Source organism: Hyphopichia burtonii (assembly GCF_001661395.1).
Source record: "Hyphopichia burtonii NRRL Y-1933 unplaced genomic scaffold HYPBUscaffold_3, whole genome shotgun sequence".
NCBI lineage: Eukaryota > Fungi > Ascomycota > Pichiomycetes > Serinales > Debaryomycetaceae > Hyphopichia > Hyphopichia burtonii.
In genome coordinates, this window is record NW_017963730.1 from 867,955 (window position 1) to 888,610 (window position 20,656).

Below are 20,656 nucleotides of genomic sequence, written 5' to 3' on the forward strand. Positions count from 1 at the left end.
ACGGTTTATACTTATAAGGATTACATTATAACTCATTCATACATATATATATATATAGCTCAAGGCTCTAGAATTTGCACCTCAAGAAGTTTCTGTTTTGGCTTTTTTGTCCTTATGTTCATCTGAGTTTGGCTTATGAAGGTCTGAGTTTTGGTCTGAGTCTGATCTCTTCGGCTCTGGCTTTAATCCAGTCTTTTCTTCTGATTTGACCTTAGGTTTTCGGTTGAAAAACAGACCTATTTCCATTTGGGCTTTTTTCTCTTCTTTGATCACATCCTTGGTTTTATTGGTAGGGTTGCCTACTGATTTTGCAACTTTATATCCGATCAAACCATCAAAAGCGATATTATCTTCAGTATTTAGGCTCGTTTCAAGAAGTTTGGGATCCCATTCTTTAGTTGGGTCTAGCCAGTCAAACCACTCGGTTGTGCCTGGCCTGATCATTATCGGTTTCCGGGAATGAAGCCATGATAAGTCTGTAGAATCCTTTTTAAGTGCTGGGCCCGTCACTATGGTGAAAGAAGAGAAAAACGAATCGCCCTTGGGAACTAATTCGGTATCGTTGTATTGGGTATTATGGGAGTATAATCCTGCTAAGAAAAGTAATGGTGTATTTGGTGAATGGATATAATACGGGACTTTATCTGCCCTGGTCTTGAGCCATTCAAAGTATCCTTGAATGGGTACCACACATCTGTGATACTTTCTTGGTTCATTCCACACTGGCTGATTTTTTGCAAGTGATTCTTTCCGGCAATTGAAGTACTTGGATTGATGTCCTTGGACTTCCCTAGAGTATTCTTTACCCTGGCCATTCTTCGTTTTCACCAGGGTTGGGTCCTGCGGTTTGGCCCAAACAGGTAGCATGCCAAACTTCAGTACCTCTACTTTGTAGCTAAAGCTGTATTTCTCGTCCTTGTCTTTATTAAGATATACAATCAACGCAGAGTTTGTTGGTGGAATGTTATAGGACTCTTGAAAATCATGCTTGTCAGCATTAGTGAAACCAAGCTCAATGGTATCTGAACTTTCCGGGTTTTTCGACTCATAATGATCTTCAGAAGTCTTTTCCATTTGATACGATGTAGAACCACCCCCATTGATTACTGTATCATTGAAGTACTCTGGGAATTCTTTGAGATTCTAAGTAAAAATAAAAAAAAAAAATTGTTAGTAAACTCATCCAAGGCCCTTCTAAAAGTGTTACGCACCAATCCCAACGCATATCTACCACACATGTTAGGTTACTGTTAAGCTATGTATGTCCTTAGAGTATTCGGTTTGCTAATGAAATCAGAACTTGGGGCGATTTATCATAGTTTATATTATGTAAGCCTTTGGTTGCTACAAAAGAAAAAATAATTGCAAAAAAGTATATAATACAAAATGGCAGTCTACGCCAAAGAGATTCTGTACGACTCGTTGGCTACAAAGTGTTCCCAGTCGTTGGTTGGGCCCAAATACGTTGTGCAATGAGACTTTTTATGTCTTGGGTTAGAAATCTCTGATTTGCGTAGTTTTCCAAAACTGTGTTCATCACAGTTTTGTAAGTCTCTGGCTTTCCAAATACTACTGATGATATCTCTGGTTTGGTTGACATTACCAAGACTGTTTTTTTCCAACTTATCTAGAAGACTCAATGTCAAGTAGCGCAAGTCTTCACATTCTTCATCATGAACTGAGATTGAAGAACTGACAATAAACAATGACCAAAGAAGTGTAGAACACCAACGGAAATCATTGTTGAGGATTATAAACTTAAGATATTTGTATAGTTGTTTAACTTGAGTTTTTATACCTTCGTCCTCTGGAGTCTTGTTGAGTAAGCAACAGTCTAGATAAATTGAAGTACAAGCTCTTTTCACTTCACAAGCTAAGATGAAACAAAATTCTTCGGGATGAATATCATCTGCAAGGATGATTAGTTCACTTTTAGCCACTTGACTTACTTCTTTAAAGTTTCTATTAAAGTCATAAGCGATGTCAAACAAGATATCATCAGCTTTTATCTTTAAGTCCATAGCATCTAATTTTTGTTTCATAGCATTACATAATATTTGATAATTATTCTCAGTTATTCCCCTATTGGATCGTTCTAATGAAAGATCAGTTATATCGGATATAACATTTATGAGTTTCTTATCGCAGCCCATCCAAGATATCAATGATTTAGGAACTAAATTATCAACCGGTTCGTCATCAAGTGTTTTCAAAGAATCAAAGAAACTATTCTCCTGTCTGCATGCGGTTCTTCCCATGCATTCCTGATAATTAAGAAAGTCAATGGCAAATCGTAGTAAAGAGTCTTCTAATTGACTCTTAGGCTGTATGAACTCTGGTGAAAATACCAATTTTTTGCAAGTCTTTAAATAAAAGACCCATTTCTCATTACAATCATCAGCAACTTCATCCATTATTAATAGTACAAGCGATAGTAGTAAGCTAGTGTCTAGGCGATAGCTTTTATGCTTGTTGTGTCTTGAAGGATCATTGATATAATCTATAACCCCACCAATCATTGATAAGCCTTTCAACTTAAACAAATAAGATTTATCGAACCATTCTTCATTATATGAGCCTGGGCTGATTTTGGATAAGTAAATAGACCCCAATGACAATATTAAAAAGAAAAGGTGTGGGTTATACTGAGCGTACTGAATCAAAGAGGAAAGGTTTAAGCCTTTTTCAATTACTATATGATGATCGGGCAGATAACGAGAAGCAAGCAAACTATCTTGAATATTATCTACTGGATTGAGAATTGGAGATATGAACTCAATATAATAACTCAAGGCAAAGCTCAAGCTGGAACGATCATAACCACCTAAAGATTTGATTTCAGGGGGGAATATTGAAGGGCGTATAGATGGTCGAAGAATCATTGCTGGTTCTTTAAATTCATGGTATGAAAAATTAATGAACATCAAATTATTCTTATTTTCTATGTCAAGGTAATAAGAGGTGTGTGATTTTTTGATAAGTTCAGAGACTGTCTTCTTATTTCCCATTTTACCCCAGACTCCTTCTCTGCCAAACTTCTTTCCCTTATTCTCGAAATCTTCTCTATATTGAAGGGTCATTTGGTAAGTACATCCAATATTCTTAGACGTGCATCGAGAGCACTTGGGTTTAATTTCATCACATTTTGCCCTTTGGCTTCGGCATTGTGAACAGCCAAATCTTGATCTCGAGCTATTTTTTGATTTTCCTGATCTTGGCTTGGATATCTTATTAGTTGGAGTATCAACAATTTCGGAGAAAGCAGGTGAGATAGGGGTCACATTCATCAGATTATATTATTAAAGAAAATCAATAAGCCAAAATGATGATGAACTGATTAATAGCAAATTTCCCTTATATCTTTTTTGATCTTCTCACTAAAACCTGCGTTTGTATTTTCAGATACTAAGTTGTGCGGCTAACTAGTTTACCCCATCTAAGTAGATTTACTGTTAACTCCCCTTGGTCTCAATCTGCCGCTCGTGGTGGAGTTTTGAGTTGATTTATTGTGTTGGCTGGGAGGTGGAACGGTACTAATGCAACCTGATAAGAGAAGTGAGCATGGACAGTGTTTCACGGAACCCTTTTCAGATTTAATCGTCTGATTTCATTTTTAATAATTAATTACAAAGGCAATATTTACTAGCGAAGATTGTAATTTCCCAATTACTCAGTAGGTTCTCTTCGACCTGCTGTCGTGAATAATTTTTCATCACTTTAGTGAGAACGGAATTTTTTGCTTCAGATAAAGTTTGATACATTTAAACATGAACAATTCTGTTCAATTGACTTTTGACCTATGGCATGGATCATGTCTAAATCAACAAAGATAGCAATTATAGGTGCAGGGACCTTTGGGTTATCAACGGCTTTGGAATTGGCCAGATTGGGGCATATCGATGTCACTTGTTACGATAAATACCCAGTTCCTTCGCCAATAGCAGCAGGGAACGATAGTAACAAGATATTCGATTATGAATACATTGCCCCTGATGAAAAACCCACTACGGGTGAGAGATTAGCATTAGAGGCAAAGGACTTGTGGCAGAAAGATCCAGTTTTCAAAGAATATTACCATCCCGTTGGATTTATAGTGGCAGCTAGCTCCGAGAAGCCTTTGCAATCATCTGAAGAGAGATTTAAAGAATTGAGAGAAAAGGGATATAAAGACTATGAATTTTTAGATAGTCCTGACCAATTCAGAAAACTTTTACCGGTGCTCGAAGGAGAAATGCCAAATTGGAGAGGTTATGTTTTAGATAAAGACAATGGATGGCTTCATGCAAGAAATGCGCTTATTAGTGCTTATGAGGAAGCGAAAAAGCTAGGTGTTAAGTTTGTATTTGGTGAAGATGGTGAAGTGGTTGGGTTTGATTCCGACGGAGAATTGATCACGGGTATAAAGTCAAAATCGGGGAAAGTATTTAAAAGTGAAAAATACGTATTGACTGCTGGAGCTAATGCAGTGAGTGTTTTGAATTTCAATCAACAGCTTGAGGGGAAGTGTTTTACTCTAGCCCATATCAAAGTAAGTGATGAAGAAGCCTCAAAGTTTAAGGATTTACCAGTAATTTTCAATTATGAAAAGGGATTTTTTTTTGAAGCCGATGAAAATAATGAAATCAAGATATGTAACGAGTTTCCTGGTTATACAAATTTAAATGAAAAAGGTGAATCAATGCCATTTTACAAGATGGAAATCCCTTTGGAAGCAGCAGAGGACGTTCGTCAATACTTAAGGGAAACTATGCCTAAGTTTGCAGATCGTCCATTTGTGAAAACCAGAATTTGCTGGTGTACTGACTCTCCCGACCGGGAACTCATACTTTGTACCCATCCTAAGTATTTGAATTTAAGTGTTGCTTCAGGTGATTCTGGTAAGAGTTTTATGTTATTACCAGTGATTGGTAAGTATGTAGCTAAAATCGCTCTTTATGGTGACCATAGTTTGAATGAGGAAGATAGAAAAACCTGGAGATGGAGACCGGAAACTTCGGATTCTAGAGATAACACTCAAGATAGATATGGTGGTAAAGGGATAGTAACTGATTTGAAAGACATTGATTTATGGGTTTCAGCTGAAAATCCGATCCCTCATAAATTACAAGTAGAATAGTTATATTGATCCTGGAACTCGTGATGTTTTTAGGATTCATGCCGTATCTGTTCGAAACTAATATACACTATATTGATTGTGTGAATATAAATGAATGAAAATGTAGAAATTATGAATCAACTGTAAAAACTAAAGTCGAGAAGAGAATTTTATAATTTTTTCAGGCTTTTTTGCAACAAAATGGAAAAAATTGCAAAAATATTAATATGAAAATACAATTGAAAAAAACTTATGGATAACCACCATTAATGAGACATTGAGACTTTTCCAATATTGAAATACAATAGCTTTAAACATTAAGTGAGAAGCAAAACCTCCTTTCAAATATACTTATTCCAATGCATATTTTAAACTTTTTTATTGTCCGAGTCCTCAAAAAGGGATTCGAAAAGGTTGTCTTATTCTTTCACTTTCTCTTGTTTCTCCTGCTTCAGCTTGCGGTATATCTATTAGAATGTAGATCGATTTTGGCTGCTATTATCAGGCATTGATATCTCTCATGGTTAGGCTTTACTGAACTGCTTTATTATAAGCCTATAGAAAGCGAAGGGTTCGACAACATATTCGTTAAAAATCTCAGTATAATCTCAATGACCTGTGAATATCCGTGAAGTATATCGTAAGGATCATGCAAGAATTCACCGCTTAGGCGCTTTATGAAAGGAAGAAAGATCAAATTTACAGCTAAATTTTTTTTTTTTTGCATATATGCTTGAAAATAAAAAAGCAACCGAAGCCGCCCCTCAAAGTATAGTACTCGCTAGCTTCAATTCTTGCTTTCTTTTCGATTTTTTTTTCATTTTTTTTTAAATGAAAATTATTACTAGCAAAGCATCATAGAGTACAAACTCCCAGTTATTCGAATTGAACATATCAAAGGGTGGTTGGTGTAGTGGCTAGCATATTTGCCTTCCAGGGGAAGTCAGCAGATGACATGGGTTCAATTCCCGTACCACTCATTTTTTTCTCAACTTTTTTTTTTATGTGGTAAAGATCCACACTTATTGGAACGCCTAAAATCAAGGTCTCCGACTTATTCTGGGACTCGTAATTCGATAAACGAGTATTTTTTAACAGCTCCGTCATTCCAACTGATAAGAGCTGAAACAAAAAGGAAAAGAAAAGTTCTTTACACTAAACCCCAGGTATTTCTTACAAAAGTGATACAGTATTATTCGACAGAGGTCAAATACAATTAAATAATCTATCAATAGCCAGGAAGTCAACCAAAATTACATAAAACCAGTAACATAGAGCCAAAAAAACAAATGAAAAGGATCAGCCACATAAACTGAGACCAAAGAGATACTTGCAAGAAATGAAAGAACGGGAGAAAACATGTGGAGAAAAAAATAGGCCCTTTCATTTACTTTGATAAATACCTTCGATGACCAAGACAAAGAAATGCAAAGGAATACGCGTAGATAATCATTCCATTTAGAAAGGGTTTACACTTTTAATGCAATGCCAATTGGGAAGCACAGACCAATTATAGCGAGACCAGAACTAAATTGCAAGGACGGGACCAAAAAGAAAAAAGGGTGCAAAATGCGCACAGCAAATTTGAAGCTAATAATCATTTTTGAATTTTAGCTTATTTAATTTCTTTTTGGACTTGTAAGCAACTTGTTTTCTAGCGTATGAGGCCCGTGAGATAACAAAATCTAGCGTTGTCGTATCGTAATCAGGGAACCAAATAGAAGTGTATTTGAATAAGCGAACCAAAAGATCTGATCTTTGATCAGCTTTCAAATGTCTTCTCCAACTATTTTTGGTGATATCAAAATCACAAACGAGTTCGAAAAGCCTGAGAATTTGCTCTTCAACTAATTTGGTTAAGGCAAGGCTATAATTTGATAAGTTTAAACCACTTCTTAAATCGCAGACATTAGCTCTGGAACTAGGTTTCTTGATAGGTGCTTTTGATTCATGGTCAAATTTGTAATTTTTTCTTTGAAATCTTGAATCTTTTTGTAAAAACGATAGTGGTTGAAGGTTTTCAATAAAACTGATTGAGTTTTTGAAATTTGTTTTCTTGAACATTCCAATTAGTCTTAATTGGTTAATTGGTTGTTCGAATGATATCGAAACTGGTACTGAGTTATCTTTCATCTCGTATTCGACTTTAGGGAAAAAAATACCTAGGCCAGCCAGTTCGGTCGACGTGGGATAGCTAGCGGAACTATTCTTTGGTATCCCAGGATTTGTCAATCCAAATTTGCCACCACGGGAAATCTTAGTCAAAGAGACTTCAACAGATACAATACCATTCGAATTAGTATCTTCACAAGCAGCATTAGCAGAAACCGATTGTTTCTCTTCTGAAACAATCAAGGTAGCAGCAGAACCTTGAGGAAATTTAGAATCAGGCAAATCAGCTAAAAGTTTCTCGATGTCCATATCACATAACAGCTCAGTATAAGAGGCAGAGGCTGGAAACTCAATATAGTTGAAATTAATTTTAGATTCTTTGAAATCAAAAGATGAATGTCTCGAGCGGCTAAAACAAACTGAATCTAAATCGCTAGTCACACTAGAATCTTCAGAACTGAACACCGAACCACAGTCAAAACTAGATGAATAAGATTCACTACTTAAAGGAACTAATAGCTGAATTGGATCTATATGCTCCATATTTACATTTTTCTCAACAAAACCTTCATCAAAAGAGCCGCAAACCAGCATACTACTTTCAAATAACTCTATATTCATTGATGAATTCATGTTTAGTTACAATAAGCTTTCTATCTTAGCAAATCGGTTAAGAAGAATGCCCACAACAAATACCACTGGATTCCAGGATAAGCTCCAATATTTATTCATTTTTTAGCCGCCCAATTGCAAAAAAATAACAAACTTTCGATGCAAGACCAAAAAAACACTTTTGGCGTTTTCTTTTATTTCATGTCTTTTTTCCACTTCATTTCTAAGCTTGTACCCTCTCCCACTGATAGGATAAGACTCGATTCATCACCGTTGCGATTATATAGTTAACATTTTCAAGTCCTAATGAGCTGTACTACTAGATCTTTCAGATTAGATTTGAGATCTCACACCCCCTTGATAAAATGCGTGGGGGCCCCCTCTTAATAAAAGATAATCGCTTTATCGCTTACATTCACATAAAAGAGGTTTTAAGATTGTATATTGATGTATAGTATCTCTAAATTTAACTTAATTGGGCTTCTAAGATATTTTCAACAACCCCGTTGACGTCAGTCTTCAAATATTGACAATTCATCAAGACTTGAATCAACTTTTTCACTCCAATATTAATTTGACCATCTCCGATGGAAGATAATTGGTTGGTGATGATTGATCTTTCTTGTTCATTCATAAAGTTCAAATGTTTCATAATGATTGAGATTTCTTCAATCTTGGTAAGTTTTTTGATTTCAATAGTTTTGGTGAAATTCTCAACCAAATTCATATGCTTCAAGACTGAGTACTGAGAAGTAGTACCGATAATTAATAAACGACGTCCATTAGGAGCTTTTTTATTCAAATTAACAATTAACATTTGTAAAATTTCATTACTAAATCTAGGACCAATAGGAACATAGTTAATTAAAGTTTCAATCTTATCAATAACCAATACATTCAATGGAGATCTATAAATATCTCTGAAAATGTTATCAATGGTTGCAATCTTCATTGCTTCAGACATACCAACTAAACTTTCAGCACTTAACATTTTGATAAAGGGGAATTCGGATTTTAATGCTAAATAACTTGCAATTGCAGTTTTACCAACTCCCTGTTCCCCATGTAAAAGAACAGAAATTAATCTTTCAGTTGATGAATTCTTAACTTCTTCAATATATGATTGTAATTTATCAAATATTTCATTCACACGATGATTATATGGAATTATACCATATGGTGAGTTACCAGTTAAGTCTTCTTCGTTAACACCAAAAGCAGGTTTAACTTCTTGTAAAGCTTGAAAGAAATGTTTTCTACTAACTTTCATCTTGGCAACATTTTCATCAACTTGGGCAATATTTTCTGATTTGGTATATTCACTAATTGCAAATGAAGTTGCACTATTAACTAAACCTTCTAATTCAGCACCCGTGAAATTCTTAGTAGATGCTGCAATTTCATCGAAATCTATATCATTTCCTAATAATTCATTATCCTTCATTTTTTTAGTATGAATTAATAAAATATCTTTACGACCTTTTTCATCAGGCAATGAAATTTCAATTTGAATTTCAAAACGACCAGGTCTTAATAAAGCATTATCAATTAAATCTAATCTATTGGTCATACCAATGATTAAAATATTATTTAATTGATCAACACCATCCATCTTGGCTAATAATTGATTAACAACATTATCTCCAACTCCAGTACCATCACCTTTACCACCACCTCTTTGTTTGAAAACTGAATCTAATTCATCAAATATAATAATATGTAATTGAGAATTTTCCTTTTTGGTTTTATATTCGGCTTCAGCATCTTTAAATAAATTACGAATATTTTCTTCTGAAGAACCAACATATTTACTTAACATTTCAGGACCATTAACAATTTTTGGTTCTTTAACATTTAACATTTTACCAATTTGTCTAGCAATCAATGTTTTACCAGTACCTGGTGGTCCATATAATAATAACCCTTTAACATGACGAAGACCCAAACTATCGACTAAATCGGGTGAAACAATTCTACTAACAAAAGCACGACGGAAAATCTGTTGAAATTCTTGATCTAAACCACCAATACCCATTTGATCTAATTTAAAATCTGGTCTAATAAGTTGATTGGCTCTATTTTTATTAGCATGATTTGAAGATTTTGAACCTTTTGGTTTTATAAGATTGATAATTGAACCTTCTTGTGGATAGAAATTAATAGCTGTTTGTTTGATTAATATACCTTTTGATGATAAATCTTCCAGCATGGTAGCTGTTGCTTGAATATTATTCAAATCAATCACTTGACATCCAATTACATAGACTGATAAAATTAAACCTCTAAAGTCCATTACCAATGGTTGAGTTGGTTGTAAAATCATATTTTCGTGATTTGATAAGAATATTTTAATTAATTCTTCATGATTTATTGGACTTGAATTTGCTTTTGATTTTTGTCTAAAGTCAACAAATAAGTCAATTGCTCCCAAATAGTTTGAATTACCATTTGCAAAAATATTGTATGGTTCAACTGTAACGGGTTGACCTAAAGACCATCTACCCCATGGACGTACATTACCAGCCAACCCAATTTGTCCTTGTTGCATATTGGCATCCTTATAGATTGAGTAAACAAAGTTACCATCAAGAACTACCGTTGATGAATCAGGAACTTCGGCAAAGTCATTTGGACTAACACCAACTTTATTCGATAATGCAACTTGATTAGATGAACAATTTGCAGTGATAAGTTTTTTACGACTGAAAGTCCTTGGTGGTTGTTGCGTTCCTGCCGGTGGATGTTCTGGTCTTGGTGGCGGCTGATTATGGTTAATGAATGGCTGACCAGGCCCAGGGTTGTTAGCGACTTTCTGGAATCCAAATTTTTCCATCATATAAAATAACTTTGTAAAATGAATGGAATTGATTTAGAGTATTGGAAAAACGATAAACGCAAACTTTCCAAGTGTCCTGATCTATTTGCCGTTATTTAACTGTAAATGTTTTTTTTTTTTTTTACTTCCTTCTCGTGGAGACAACACCCAGACACCAGATCTTTTAGACTGCTGCAAAAAAAACAAATACTCGAGAGTTCTACATTCTTGAGAGTTCTACACGGTATTGGCCCTTCAAATTGGATTGCAAAAAATCGGTAATGAAGCAGCGAAAAGGGTCAAATTCTCATTGATCCATTACCAAAGTTTTACAATTCAAGTTGGAAAACCAATTGAATCAACTTTGGAAGATGGGTTCGAATTTTTATTAAATGTTTTTAGAAAAAAAAAAGTTCGAATGACAAGTAGAAATATTTAAAAAATGGAACATATGCCAGATTCCATCTTCCAAATATTTCAACCCCCACCAACCAAGGGTAGTCAAATGAACCAAATGAGTTAAGGGCTTATCCTTCCTCAATGAACCCATCAGTATATAAAAAAAAAAAAAAAAAAGAGACTTTTTTTTGAAAAAAAAAATTGAATAAGATTGACTGCCTAAACAGTCGGTTAAAGTTTAAGTTGTTAGAAACAACTCAAGGGTGCCGTAAGGCTATGGAATAAAAAAGGGGATTATAAATACCAATAACATGGAGTTAGTGGTGGCATATTATGATGGTTGGCGAGTGAAAAAGCATCAAAAAAACAAAAGCAGCAAAACCAAAAGCAGCAAAACCAAAATCAGCAAAACCAAAATCAGCAAAACCAAAAGCAGCAAACCAAAAGCAGCAAACCAAAAGCAGCAGACCAAAAGCAGCAGAATAAAGAAAAAGATTCACAATTATAACCGCTCAAATCAAAAGTAGAAAGTACTCGGCGCCAAAGCACTTCAAACAATCTTTCTGAGGATTATAATCACAATCAAAATTTGAAATGGATTAAAAGAGACGTGATCAAGTTCTCAAATAAACCAGCTTCAATAGATAAGAAGAAAAAGAGAAGAAACTATTTATATTTGGCTAATTCCCCACCCGATGAATAAACGACAGGAAACGAGAAATCCCAAACACACCACCGGCCTCCTTAATGACAGAGCCACCCGCCCGACTCACCATCATTATGTGCTTGGAATCATTCGTTCTTCATCTACTTGTTTAGAACAATCGAATTAGATTAATCGTGAGCCGCCACTCAAAGGATTCAATTAGCCGCTAATAAAAAGACTCAAAAGATGAATAGAGAATAGATTAAAGAATAGAATAGAGAATAGAATAGAGAATAGAATAGAGAATAGAATAGAGAATAGAATAGAGAATAGAGAATAGAGAACAGAATAGATTAAAGAATAGAAAGTAGAGGTGAGATACAGAAAAGAAAGTGATGTGTAGTTTTGAATTGTCAAAAGACATATCAACAGTTTAAATACAATTTTTTTTTTTAATCCACAAACGGCCGCAAAAAACTGAGCGAAAAATTTGTTGCAAAACCACAAATACAAAATTTATCAGATTTACCAATATACAAGCCCGTACCTTATATGAATACCCAAGTATCTTTAGCAACATGTTCACGTGTCTAGGAATCTCTAAAGCTATGATTCTTTAGGTATCTTAATCTACTGATCTTTTGGATTCAATATCCATATGTATATACAACCACCTATACAAATATACAATCGTGAATATCGATGTATATCTCTGTATATACAACCGTGTATATTGATGTATATCTCTGTATATACAACCGTGTATATTGATGGATATCCCTGTATATACAACCGTGTATATCGATGATATAGTTTATACAGTTAATATACAGCGTACAATCACTTAAACTGTGGCGTCAACCCGATATAAGGTGTACCGGTGTCGGACCCGGTCGTGCGCGCCTTACCAATTGCCGACAGAAAAGTGTGGCGTTGAGCCTTTGAACCACAATATCAAAAGAATTGCTAAAGAATCAAGAGTTCAATGATTATTAACTAAAGAGCAGCTAGAATTGAGTACTGTGATTATTATCTGAATAGTAGCTAGAAGTGAGCATCACCTATTACCTTTGAGTTACATTTTTGCTACTAAGTGTAAGTATACTAAGTGTACCAAGTATTGCAAGTTTGCAAGTTCCTAAGAGTATCAAGAGTAGTGCTGATACAATGGTTAAGTACAGCTACAGTGACTATAGTAGTAGTAGTAGTAGAAGAAGAAGTAGTAGTAGTAGTAGTAGTAGTAGTAGTAGTAGTAGTAGTAGTAGNTAGTAGTAGTAGTAGTAGAAGAAGAAGTAGTAGTAGTAGTAGTAGTAGTAGTAGTAGTAGTAGTAGTAGTAGTAGAAGTGTAGTAAGTCTGGTAGTGTAAATTTACCTAAATTAGTAATAATGCGGGCCTTCTAGATTTTGCTGGTGTCTTAGTAAGTGAAAAATTCTAAGAACATTTTTTTGTTACTAAACCGTGGTTGTGGTGATTTGATTCTGTAATATAAATATCCCTTAAATTCTTGATATTTTCAGATTCGAAATTTTCTTTCCCTTCATTAATTTAATCAATTGATAATATATAACACAATGGCCGCTCAAATTCAAAAACCAGCTCCAAGCTTCACTAAAACCGCCGTCGTTGATGGTGTTTTCGAAGAAATTTCTTTAGAACAATACAAAGGTAAATGGGTCTTATTAGCTTTTATCCCATTAGCTTTCACTTTTGTTTGTCCAACCGAAATTATTGCTTACTCTGATGCTATTAAAAAATTCACTGATAAAGATGCTGAAGTTTTATTTGCTTCTACCGATTCTGAATACTCTTTATTAGCTTGGACTAACGTTGCTAGAAAAGATGGTGGTTTAGGTCCAATCAATATCCCATTGTTGGCTGATACTAACCACTCTTTATCTAAAGACTACGGTGTCTTATTACCAGAAGCTGGTGTTGCTTTAAGAGGTATCTTTTTAATTGATCCAAATGGTGTCTTGAGACAAATCACCATCAATGATTTACCAGTTGGTAGATCTGTTGAAGAATCTTTAAGATTATTAGATGCTTTCCAATTCACCGAAAAATACGGTGAAGTTTGTCCAGCTAACTGGCAACCAGGTTCTGAAACCATCAAACCAGAAGTTAAAGACTCCAAAGAATACTTTGGTAAAGTTAACAAATAAATGATTTAGACGATTTATACAATTATACAAAATAATAAATTAATGAGTTAAACTAACACTACTGTAGTTGTAAATGGAAAATAAATTTTGCTCTACTGTAGTTGTAAATGGAAAATAAATTTTGCTGGAGATTTTTGTCAAAATCGTACCATCAATCCAGTGAATTGCTTATCTATTGGCCCCATGTACAAAAAGGGATTTCCGCTCGGTAAACGAGAGTGAAGTCAAAAAAAGAAAAAAGAAAAAAAAAAAAATTTGACAGATCAAAATGTACGGAGGCGTTTTCAATATAAACATATATTTAACAAATTAATAAAACAAATAATAAATACTTAATAAATAATTAAACCTTTTCGGCTAATTCTTCTAATAATTTAAAGTTACGTTGTTCAATTGAACCATTACCTGGTAATCTTGAGGATCCCATCAAAAAGTTATCAACTTCTCTAGCACATTGTCTACCTTCTTGAATACCCCAAACAACTAATGATTGTCCTCTTCTACAATCACCAGCAGCAAATAATTTACCTTGACCAACTTTATAACCAGTTGGGTCAATGGTTTCAATGGTACCCCTCTTGGTTTTAGAAACACTTAAATTATCAGCTTCTGGACCAACAAAACCCATTGATAATAAGACAACATCAGCTGGGAAAAATTCTTCAGATCCTGGGACTTCAGCCATTTGCCAAGCTCCACTATCAGAACGTTTCCATTCAACTCTAACGGTTTTGATACCTTTAACATTACCTTCACCATCATCAATAAATTCTTTTGATAAAATAGAGTATTGTCTTGGATCTTTACCATAATGAGCAGTAACTTCAGAATGTCCATAATCAACACGGAAAATTCTTGGCCATTGTGGCCATGGATTATCTTTTGGTCTAGTAGTTGGTGGATTTGGTAATAATTCAAAATTAGTAACTGATTTTGCTCCATGTCTTGTAGAAGTACCTAAACAATCATTACCAGTATCACCACCACCAATAACAACAACATGTTTACCTTGTAAAGTCTTTTTAATATCTTCTAATTGATCATCCAATAAAGCTTTAGTATTAGAATGTAATAATTCCATGGCAAATTTAATATTATTAAATTCACGACCTGGGATTCTTAAATCTCTTGGAATAGTAGAACCAACTGCAAAAATTACTGCATCATGGTCATTTTCTAATTCTTCAACAGTAATATCTTCACCAACTGTAGTAGAACAAATAAATTCAATACCTTCAGCTGCTAATAAATCAGTTCTACGTTTAACAATTTTCTTATCTAATTTCATATTTGGAATACCATACATCATTAAACCACCTGGTCTATCACTTCTTTCATACACTTTAACAAAATGACCAGCTTTATTTAATTGATCAGCTGCTGCTAAACCTGAAGGTCCTGAACCAATAATAGCAATAGATTTACCTGTTCTAACTGCTGGTGGATCTGGTTTAATCCAACCTTGTTCAAAAGCATGGTCAATAATAGCACATTCAACTGATTTAATATTGACAGCATCATCATTAATACCCAAGGTACATGCACCATTACAAGGAGCTGGACAAATTCTACCAGTAAATTCTGGGAAATTATTGGTCATCATTAATCTTTGTAAAGCGTCGTACCATCTATCTTGGAAAACTAACTCATTCCATTTTGGAATGATATTAGAGATTGGACAACCAGTATCAGAAGTACAGAATGGAACACCACAATCCATACATCTAGCAGTTTCATGTTTCAATTCATCTTTAGATAATCTTGAAGTCATTTCATTCCAATCACTAGTTCTACCCTTAGCTGGTCTATATTTTTCATTTCTACGTTTGTACTTCATGAATCCTTTAATTTTATCTAATTTAACAACAGCTTTCTTTTCAGTATCAATATCAGTAACAGTGTCTTCTAAATCTAATACTTTTGGTTCCTTTTGTCCATCTTTAGCAGAAACTGATGATTTACTTGGACGATGAACGTGTCCTTGTTTAATTCTAGCAGCTTCACCATTGGTGACATCAGCATCTGGATCTTCTTTAATAGATTTTAGGAAAGTATTTAATTCATTCTTTTTTACTTCTTCTTGCTTTTTCTTTTCAGCTTCTAAAACTTTCTTATAATCATAAGGTAAAACTTTAACGAAACGAGGTAAAATTCTATTAAAATCATTCAAGATACGATCAGCAACTTCAGATCCAGTATAATGACGATGATCTTCAATTAAACCTCTCAAAAATGCAATCTCAGTTGGTTCAGTAACTGGTGATAATTCAACGTTTTGACCATTAACTTTTTCACCAAAATCTTGAGCTAAATCAAAAACATAAGCAATACCACCACACATACCTGAAGCAAAGTTACGACCAGTAGATCCAAGAACAACTACTCTACCACCAGACATATATTCACAACCATGATCACCAGTACCTTCACAAACAATGTTAGCACCAGAATTTCTAACCGCAAATCTTTCAGCTGCAATACCTCTAATAAAAGCAGCACCAGAAGTAGCACCAAAAAATGCAGTATTACCAGCAATAATTTGATCTTCTGCTTTAAATTTAGATTCTTGAGGTGGATAAACAATAATTCTACCACCAGATAAACCTTTACCAATATAATCATTAGCATCACCTTCTAATTCCAAAGTTATACCTGGAGCTAAAAAGGCACCAAAAGATTGACCAGCAGAACCTTTAACATTAACATGAATAGTATCATGAGGTAAACCTTGTTCACCAAAAGTTTTAGATACACGATATGATAATGTAGTACCTAAAGTACGATCAGTATTAACAACGTCACAATCAATAGTAACCGGCAAACCTTTAGCTAAAGTTAATTCAGATTCATCAATTAATTTATTATCAATTCTAACATGTAATTTATGATCTTGTTTTCTAACACAATGAGTATCGACACCAGGTCTAATAGTATGAGCTGGAGTTAAAATTGGTGATAAATCAAGATTAGCGTTTTTAGTATTTCTCAAATCTTCTCTAACTTTCAATTTTTCAGTTCTACCAACCATTTCATTGATAGTACGGAAACCTAATTTGGCCATGATTTCTCTTAATTCATTAGCCATATAATAGAAGAAATTAATAACGTGTTCTGGAGTACCTTCAAATTTCTTTCTTAATTCAGGGTCTTGAGTTGCAATACCAACAGCGCAAGTACCTAAATGACATTTACGAAGTAAAATACAACCCAAAGCAATTAATGGAGCAGTTGCAAACCCCCATTCTTCTGCACCTAATAAACAAGCAATTGCAATATCACGACCAGTTTTAATTTGACCATCAGTTTGTAAAATGACTCTACCTCTTAAATCATTTAAAACTAAAGTTTGATGAGATTCAGCTAAACCTAATTCCCAAGGTAAACCAGCATGTTTAATAGAAGTCCATTTAGCAGCACCAGTACCACCATCACCTCCAGAAACTAAAATATTTTCAGAACCAGCTTTAGCAACCCCAGCAGCAACAATACCAACCCCAACTTCAGAAACTAATTTAACTGAAGTTCTAGCTCTTGGATTGGCACATTTCAAATCGTATAATAATTGTTTTAAATCTTCAATAGAATAAATATCATGATGAGGAGGAGGAGAAATTAAACCAACACCAGCAGTTGAACGTCTAGTTTTAGCAATTTGAGGAGAAACTTTATCACCTGGTAATTCACCACCTTCACCTGGTTTAGCACCTTGAGCCATTTTAATTTGTAATTCATCAGAATCGGCTAAATAATAGGAAGTAACACCAAATCTACCAGAAGCAATTTGTTTAATGGAAGATCTCATAGTATCACCATTAGCATTAACTTGAGATCTAGCAGAATCTTCACCACCTTCACCAGTATTAGATTTACCACCTAATCTATTCATTGCAACAGCTAAAGTTGAATGAGCTTCCATTGAAATAGATCCATAAGACATTGCACCAGTGAAAAATCTACGAACAATTTCAGTCCAAGGTTCAACTTGATCAATGGGAACTGATTTAGAATTTTCATAGTCAAAATCAAGTAAACCTCTTAAAGTACAATTTTTAATAGCTTCATACTCTTTTTTAGAATAAGCTTCATAAGCACGTTCATTTTTATTTTTAACTGCATCTCTCATTGAAGCAATGGCTGCAGGATCATTAATATGAGTATCACCACCATCTCTCCAATGATATTCACCAGTTTCAGGTAATGCAGTAGGTTTAATAGTTTCACGACTAGGATAACCACGTTCATGCATTGAAAAAGCATCTTGAGCAATATATTCAAAAGTAACCCCTTTAATTCTAGAAGCAGTACCAGCAAAACAACGATCAATGACAGAATTATCAACACCCAAAGCTTCAAAAATTTGAGCACCTTTATAAGAAGCTAAAGTTGAAATACCCATTTTTGACATAACTTTTAAAATACCAGCATCAACGGCATGTTTATAATTTTTAATAATTTCATCATTAGTTAATTCAATTTTTAATAAATTTTCCCCATTCATACGTAATAAAGTTTCAATTGCTAAATATGGATTAATAGCATCTGCACCATAACCAACAAGACAACAAGCATGATGAACTTCTCTAGCTTCAGCAGTTTGAATAATGATAGCAACTTTAGAACGTTGTTTTTGTCTAACTAAATGATGATGAACCGCACCAGTTGCAATCAATGCAGAAATTGGTAATCTTGATTCATTAGTTTCAACATCACTTAAAATAATAATTTTATTATCATTAGCAATAGCTTCAGAAGCAGCTTGACAAATGGTATCAATTTTATTAATATAACCTTGAATACCTTGCAGTTTTTCAAAAGTTATATCAATAGTTGAAACTGTCCATTTAGGGAAAACTTGAGTCATATTTTTAATTGCAATTAATTCGGTTGAAGATAAAACTGGAGATTTTAATAATAAACGATTACATTGATCAGGTTTCATTTCTAATAAATTACCTTGAGGACCAATATAACAATCTAAAGACATAATAATTTCTTCTCTAATTGGATCAATTGGCGGATTAGTAACTTGAGCGAAAAGTTGACGGAAATAATCATATAATAATTTTGGTTGTTCAGAAATACAAGCCAAAGCATTATCATTACCCATTGAACCTAAAGCTTCTTTAGCTTCAGCCATTGGAGCTAAAATGGTAGCAATTTGTTCATGAGAATAACCAAAGGCAACTAAACGAGAATCAGTTTGAACAGTTGAACTTAAACCAAGGTCAGAAAATTCTAATTTTTTAGAAGATAAATCAAAATTTCTTGAAGATAATCTTGAGTATAAATCATCCATAGTAATTAAATTAGCCATAACCCAAGATTTAAAATCAAATCTTGAAGCAACATTATTTTTCAATTCACGATCATCAACAATACGACCTTCTTTAGTATCAACTAATAACATTTTCCCCGGTTGTAAACGACCTTTTTGTAAAATTTTTTCTGGTTCAACATCAATAACCCCAACTTCAGAAGCACAAATCATACGGTCATCATCAGTAACATAATAACGACAAGGTCTTAAACCATTACGATCTAAATTAGCACCACAATAACGGTCATCGGCAAAAGTGAATAAAGCAGGACCATCCCAAGGTTCCATTAAACAAGCAGCCCATTCATAAAAAGCTCTCTTTTTTTTATCGATATGTTCATCATTTTGCCAAGCTTCAGGAATCAATAACATAACTGCTTCTGGTAAAGACAAAACCCCATTAATAACCAATAATTCTAAAACGTTATCAAAGGCAGCAGAATCCGAACCTCCTTCTTCAATAATTGGGAATAATTTATCTAAATCATCACCAAAAATTTCTGAAGACATGATACCTTCTTTAGCTCTCATCCAATTTTTATTACCTCTTAAAGTATTAATTTCACCATTATGAGCAACCCATCTTAAAGGTTGAGCACGATCCCAAGAAGGGAAAGTATTAGTTGAAAAACGAGAATGAACTAAAGCAAAATGAGCCTCATAATCAGCATTAACTAAATCATGATAATATGCATAAACTTGATTTGGAGCCAATTGACCTTTATAAACAATTGTTTTGGAAGAAAGCGAACAAATGTAAAACCAATTATGTAAACCAATTGTATGAGAAGATTGTTTACGTAAAATAAATAGATTTTTTTCAAAAATTTTTTGATATTTTTCAGTGAATTCGTCATCAGAAATTGATTGATTATAAGCTTCAGTTAAAACAATTGCTGGTTGTAAAATATAAGGTTCTCTTGAAAGAGAAGCTGGACCCAAAAGAGACGAATCATGAGGAACTTTTCTCCAACCTAAAACTGATAAACCTAAAGATTTAGCGATATTTTCAAAAGTTAATTTTGATTTTTCAAAAACTGAATCATCTTTTTTGAAAAAAATATTACCAGTACCATATTGACCTAAATTTGGTAAATCAATATTACAATGGTATTTAAATTCACGACATAAAAATTTATGAGGTAAAGAACTCAATAAACCAGCACCATCACCATCTTTTGGATTCAATTCCCCACCTCTATGGGTCATATTACAAAGTAAGTTACGACAATCAGACACTATTTTATGAGAGGCTTGACCTTTAATATGACAAGTGAAACCAACCCCACAAGCATCTTTTTCATATTCAGGATCGTATAAACCTTGTTTCACTGGTAAAGTTGAAGCCCAAGATTTATTTTCTGGAGTTTCATCATAATCATAAACCTTAGTATCAAACTCCTCATGAGGTAAGTAAGAGGTCATTTTACGCTAGAGGGATGTTAGTTAAAACAACTGAAAAAAGTGAAAAAAAAAAAAAAAAAGACAGAAAACAAA

The 20,656-nt window shown here is 33.9% G+C and overlaps 7 protein-coding genes and 1 non-coding gene across 8 annotated transcripts; 3 read left to right on the top strand and 5 right to left on the bottom strand.

Annotated features, from left to right (window-relative positions):
* Window positions 1-64: 64 nt before the first annotated feature.
* HYPBUDRAFT_152599 (putative peptide hydrolase) lies at window positions 65-1,262 on the bottom strand. Its single transcript, XM_020221104.1, has 2 exons — window positions 1,212-1,262; window positions 65-1,143 (listed from the first exon to the last, which is right to left on the bottom strand). The coding sequence occupies exons 1-2, from the start codon at window positions 1,236-1,238 to the stop codon at window positions 82-84; spliced, it is 1,089 nt and encodes a 362-aa protein (XP_020076894.1). The 5' UTR covers window positions 1,239-1,262; the 3' UTR covers window positions 65-81.
* On the bottom strand, window positions 1,071-3,543 carry HYPBUDRAFT_199335 (uncharacterized protein). The gene is made up of 2 exons (XM_020222999.1): window positions 1,212-3,543; window positions 1,071-1,143 (listed from the first exon to the last, which is right to left on the bottom strand). The coding sequence occupies exon 1, from the start codon at window positions 3,285-3,287 to the stop codon at window positions 1,395-1,397; it is 1,893 nt and encodes a 630-aa protein (XP_020076895.1). The 5' UTR covers window positions 3,288-3,543; the 3' UTR covers window positions 1,071-1,143; window positions 1,212-1,394.
* An 18-nt stretch (window positions 3,544-3,561) lies between these two features.
* Window positions 3,562-5,116, top strand: HYPBUDRAFT_156559 (NAD(P)/FAD-dependent oxidoreductase; the record flags this gene model as incomplete). Its single annotated transcript, XM_020222214.1, has 2 exons — window positions 3,562-3,570; window positions 3,830-5,116. 2 exons carry the CDS (start codon window positions 3,562-3,564, stop codon window positions 5,114-5,116), a joined length of 1,296 nt encoding a protein of 431 aa, XP_020076896.1.
* Window positions 5,117-5,994: 878 nt separating this feature from the next.
* On the top strand, window positions 5,995-6,075 carry HYPBUDRAFT_t81. Its single transcript has one exon. It is a non-coding gene; the product is annotated as a tRNA-Gly (tRNA).
* Window positions 6,076-6,685: 610 nt separating this feature from the next.
* On the bottom strand, window positions 6,686-7,840 carry HYPBUDRAFT_148136 (uncharacterized protein; the record flags this gene model as incomplete). Its single annotated transcript, XM_020220103.1, has 1 exon — window positions 6,686-7,840. One exon carries the CDS (start codon window positions 7,838-7,840, stop codon window positions 6,686-6,688), a length of 1,155 nt encoding a protein of 384 aa, XP_020076897.1.
* A 219-nt stretch (window positions 7,841-8,059) lies between these two features.
* Window positions 8,060-10,652, bottom strand: SEC18 (AAA family ATPase; the record flags this gene model as incomplete). Its single annotated transcript, XM_020218735.1, has 1 exon — window positions 8,060-10,652. One exon carries the CDS (start codon window positions 10,650-10,652, stop codon window positions 8,286-8,288), a length of 2,367 nt encoding a protein of 788 aa, XP_020076898.1. The 3' UTR covers window positions 8,060-8,285.
* Window positions 10,653-13,170: 2,518 nt separating this feature from the next.
* On the top strand, window positions 13,171-13,895 carry HYPBUDRAFT_152601 (peroxiredoxin). Its single transcript, XM_020221105.1, has one exon. It carries the CDS (start codon window positions 13,252-13,254, stop codon window positions 13,840-13,842), a length of 591 nt encoding a protein of 196 aa, XP_020076899.1. The 5' UTR covers window positions 13,171-13,251; the 3' UTR covers window positions 13,843-13,895.
* Window positions 13,896-14,185: 290 nt separating this feature from the next.
* Window positions 14,186-20,590, bottom strand: GLT1 (glutamate synthase (NADH); the record flags this gene model as incomplete). Its single annotated transcript, XM_020218738.1, has 1 exon — window positions 14,186-20,590. Exon 1 carries the CDS (start codon window positions 20,582-20,584, stop codon window positions 14,186-14,188), a length of 6,399 nt encoding a protein of 2,132 aa, XP_020076900.1. The 5' UTR covers window positions 20,585-20,590.
* Between the last annotated feature and the right edge of the window lie 66 nt (window positions 20,591-20,656).

Coding starts and splice junctions, on each gene's coding strand:
- HYPBUDRAFT_152599 (XM_020221104.1), bottom strand. CDS start 1,238: ATGTGTGGTAGATATGCGTTGGGATTG. Junction 1,144..1,211: donor GTAGATATGCGTTGGGATTG/GTGCGTAACACT, acceptor ATTTTTACTTAG/AATCTCAAAGAATTCCCAGA.
- HYPBUDRAFT_199335 (XM_020222999.1), bottom strand. CDS start 3,287: ATGAATGTGACCCCTATCTCACCTGCTTTCTCCGAAATTGTTGATACT.
- HYPBUDRAFT_152601 (XM_020221105.1), top strand. CDS start 13,252: ATGGCCGCTCAAATTCAAAAACCAGCTCCAAGCTTCACTAAAACCGCC.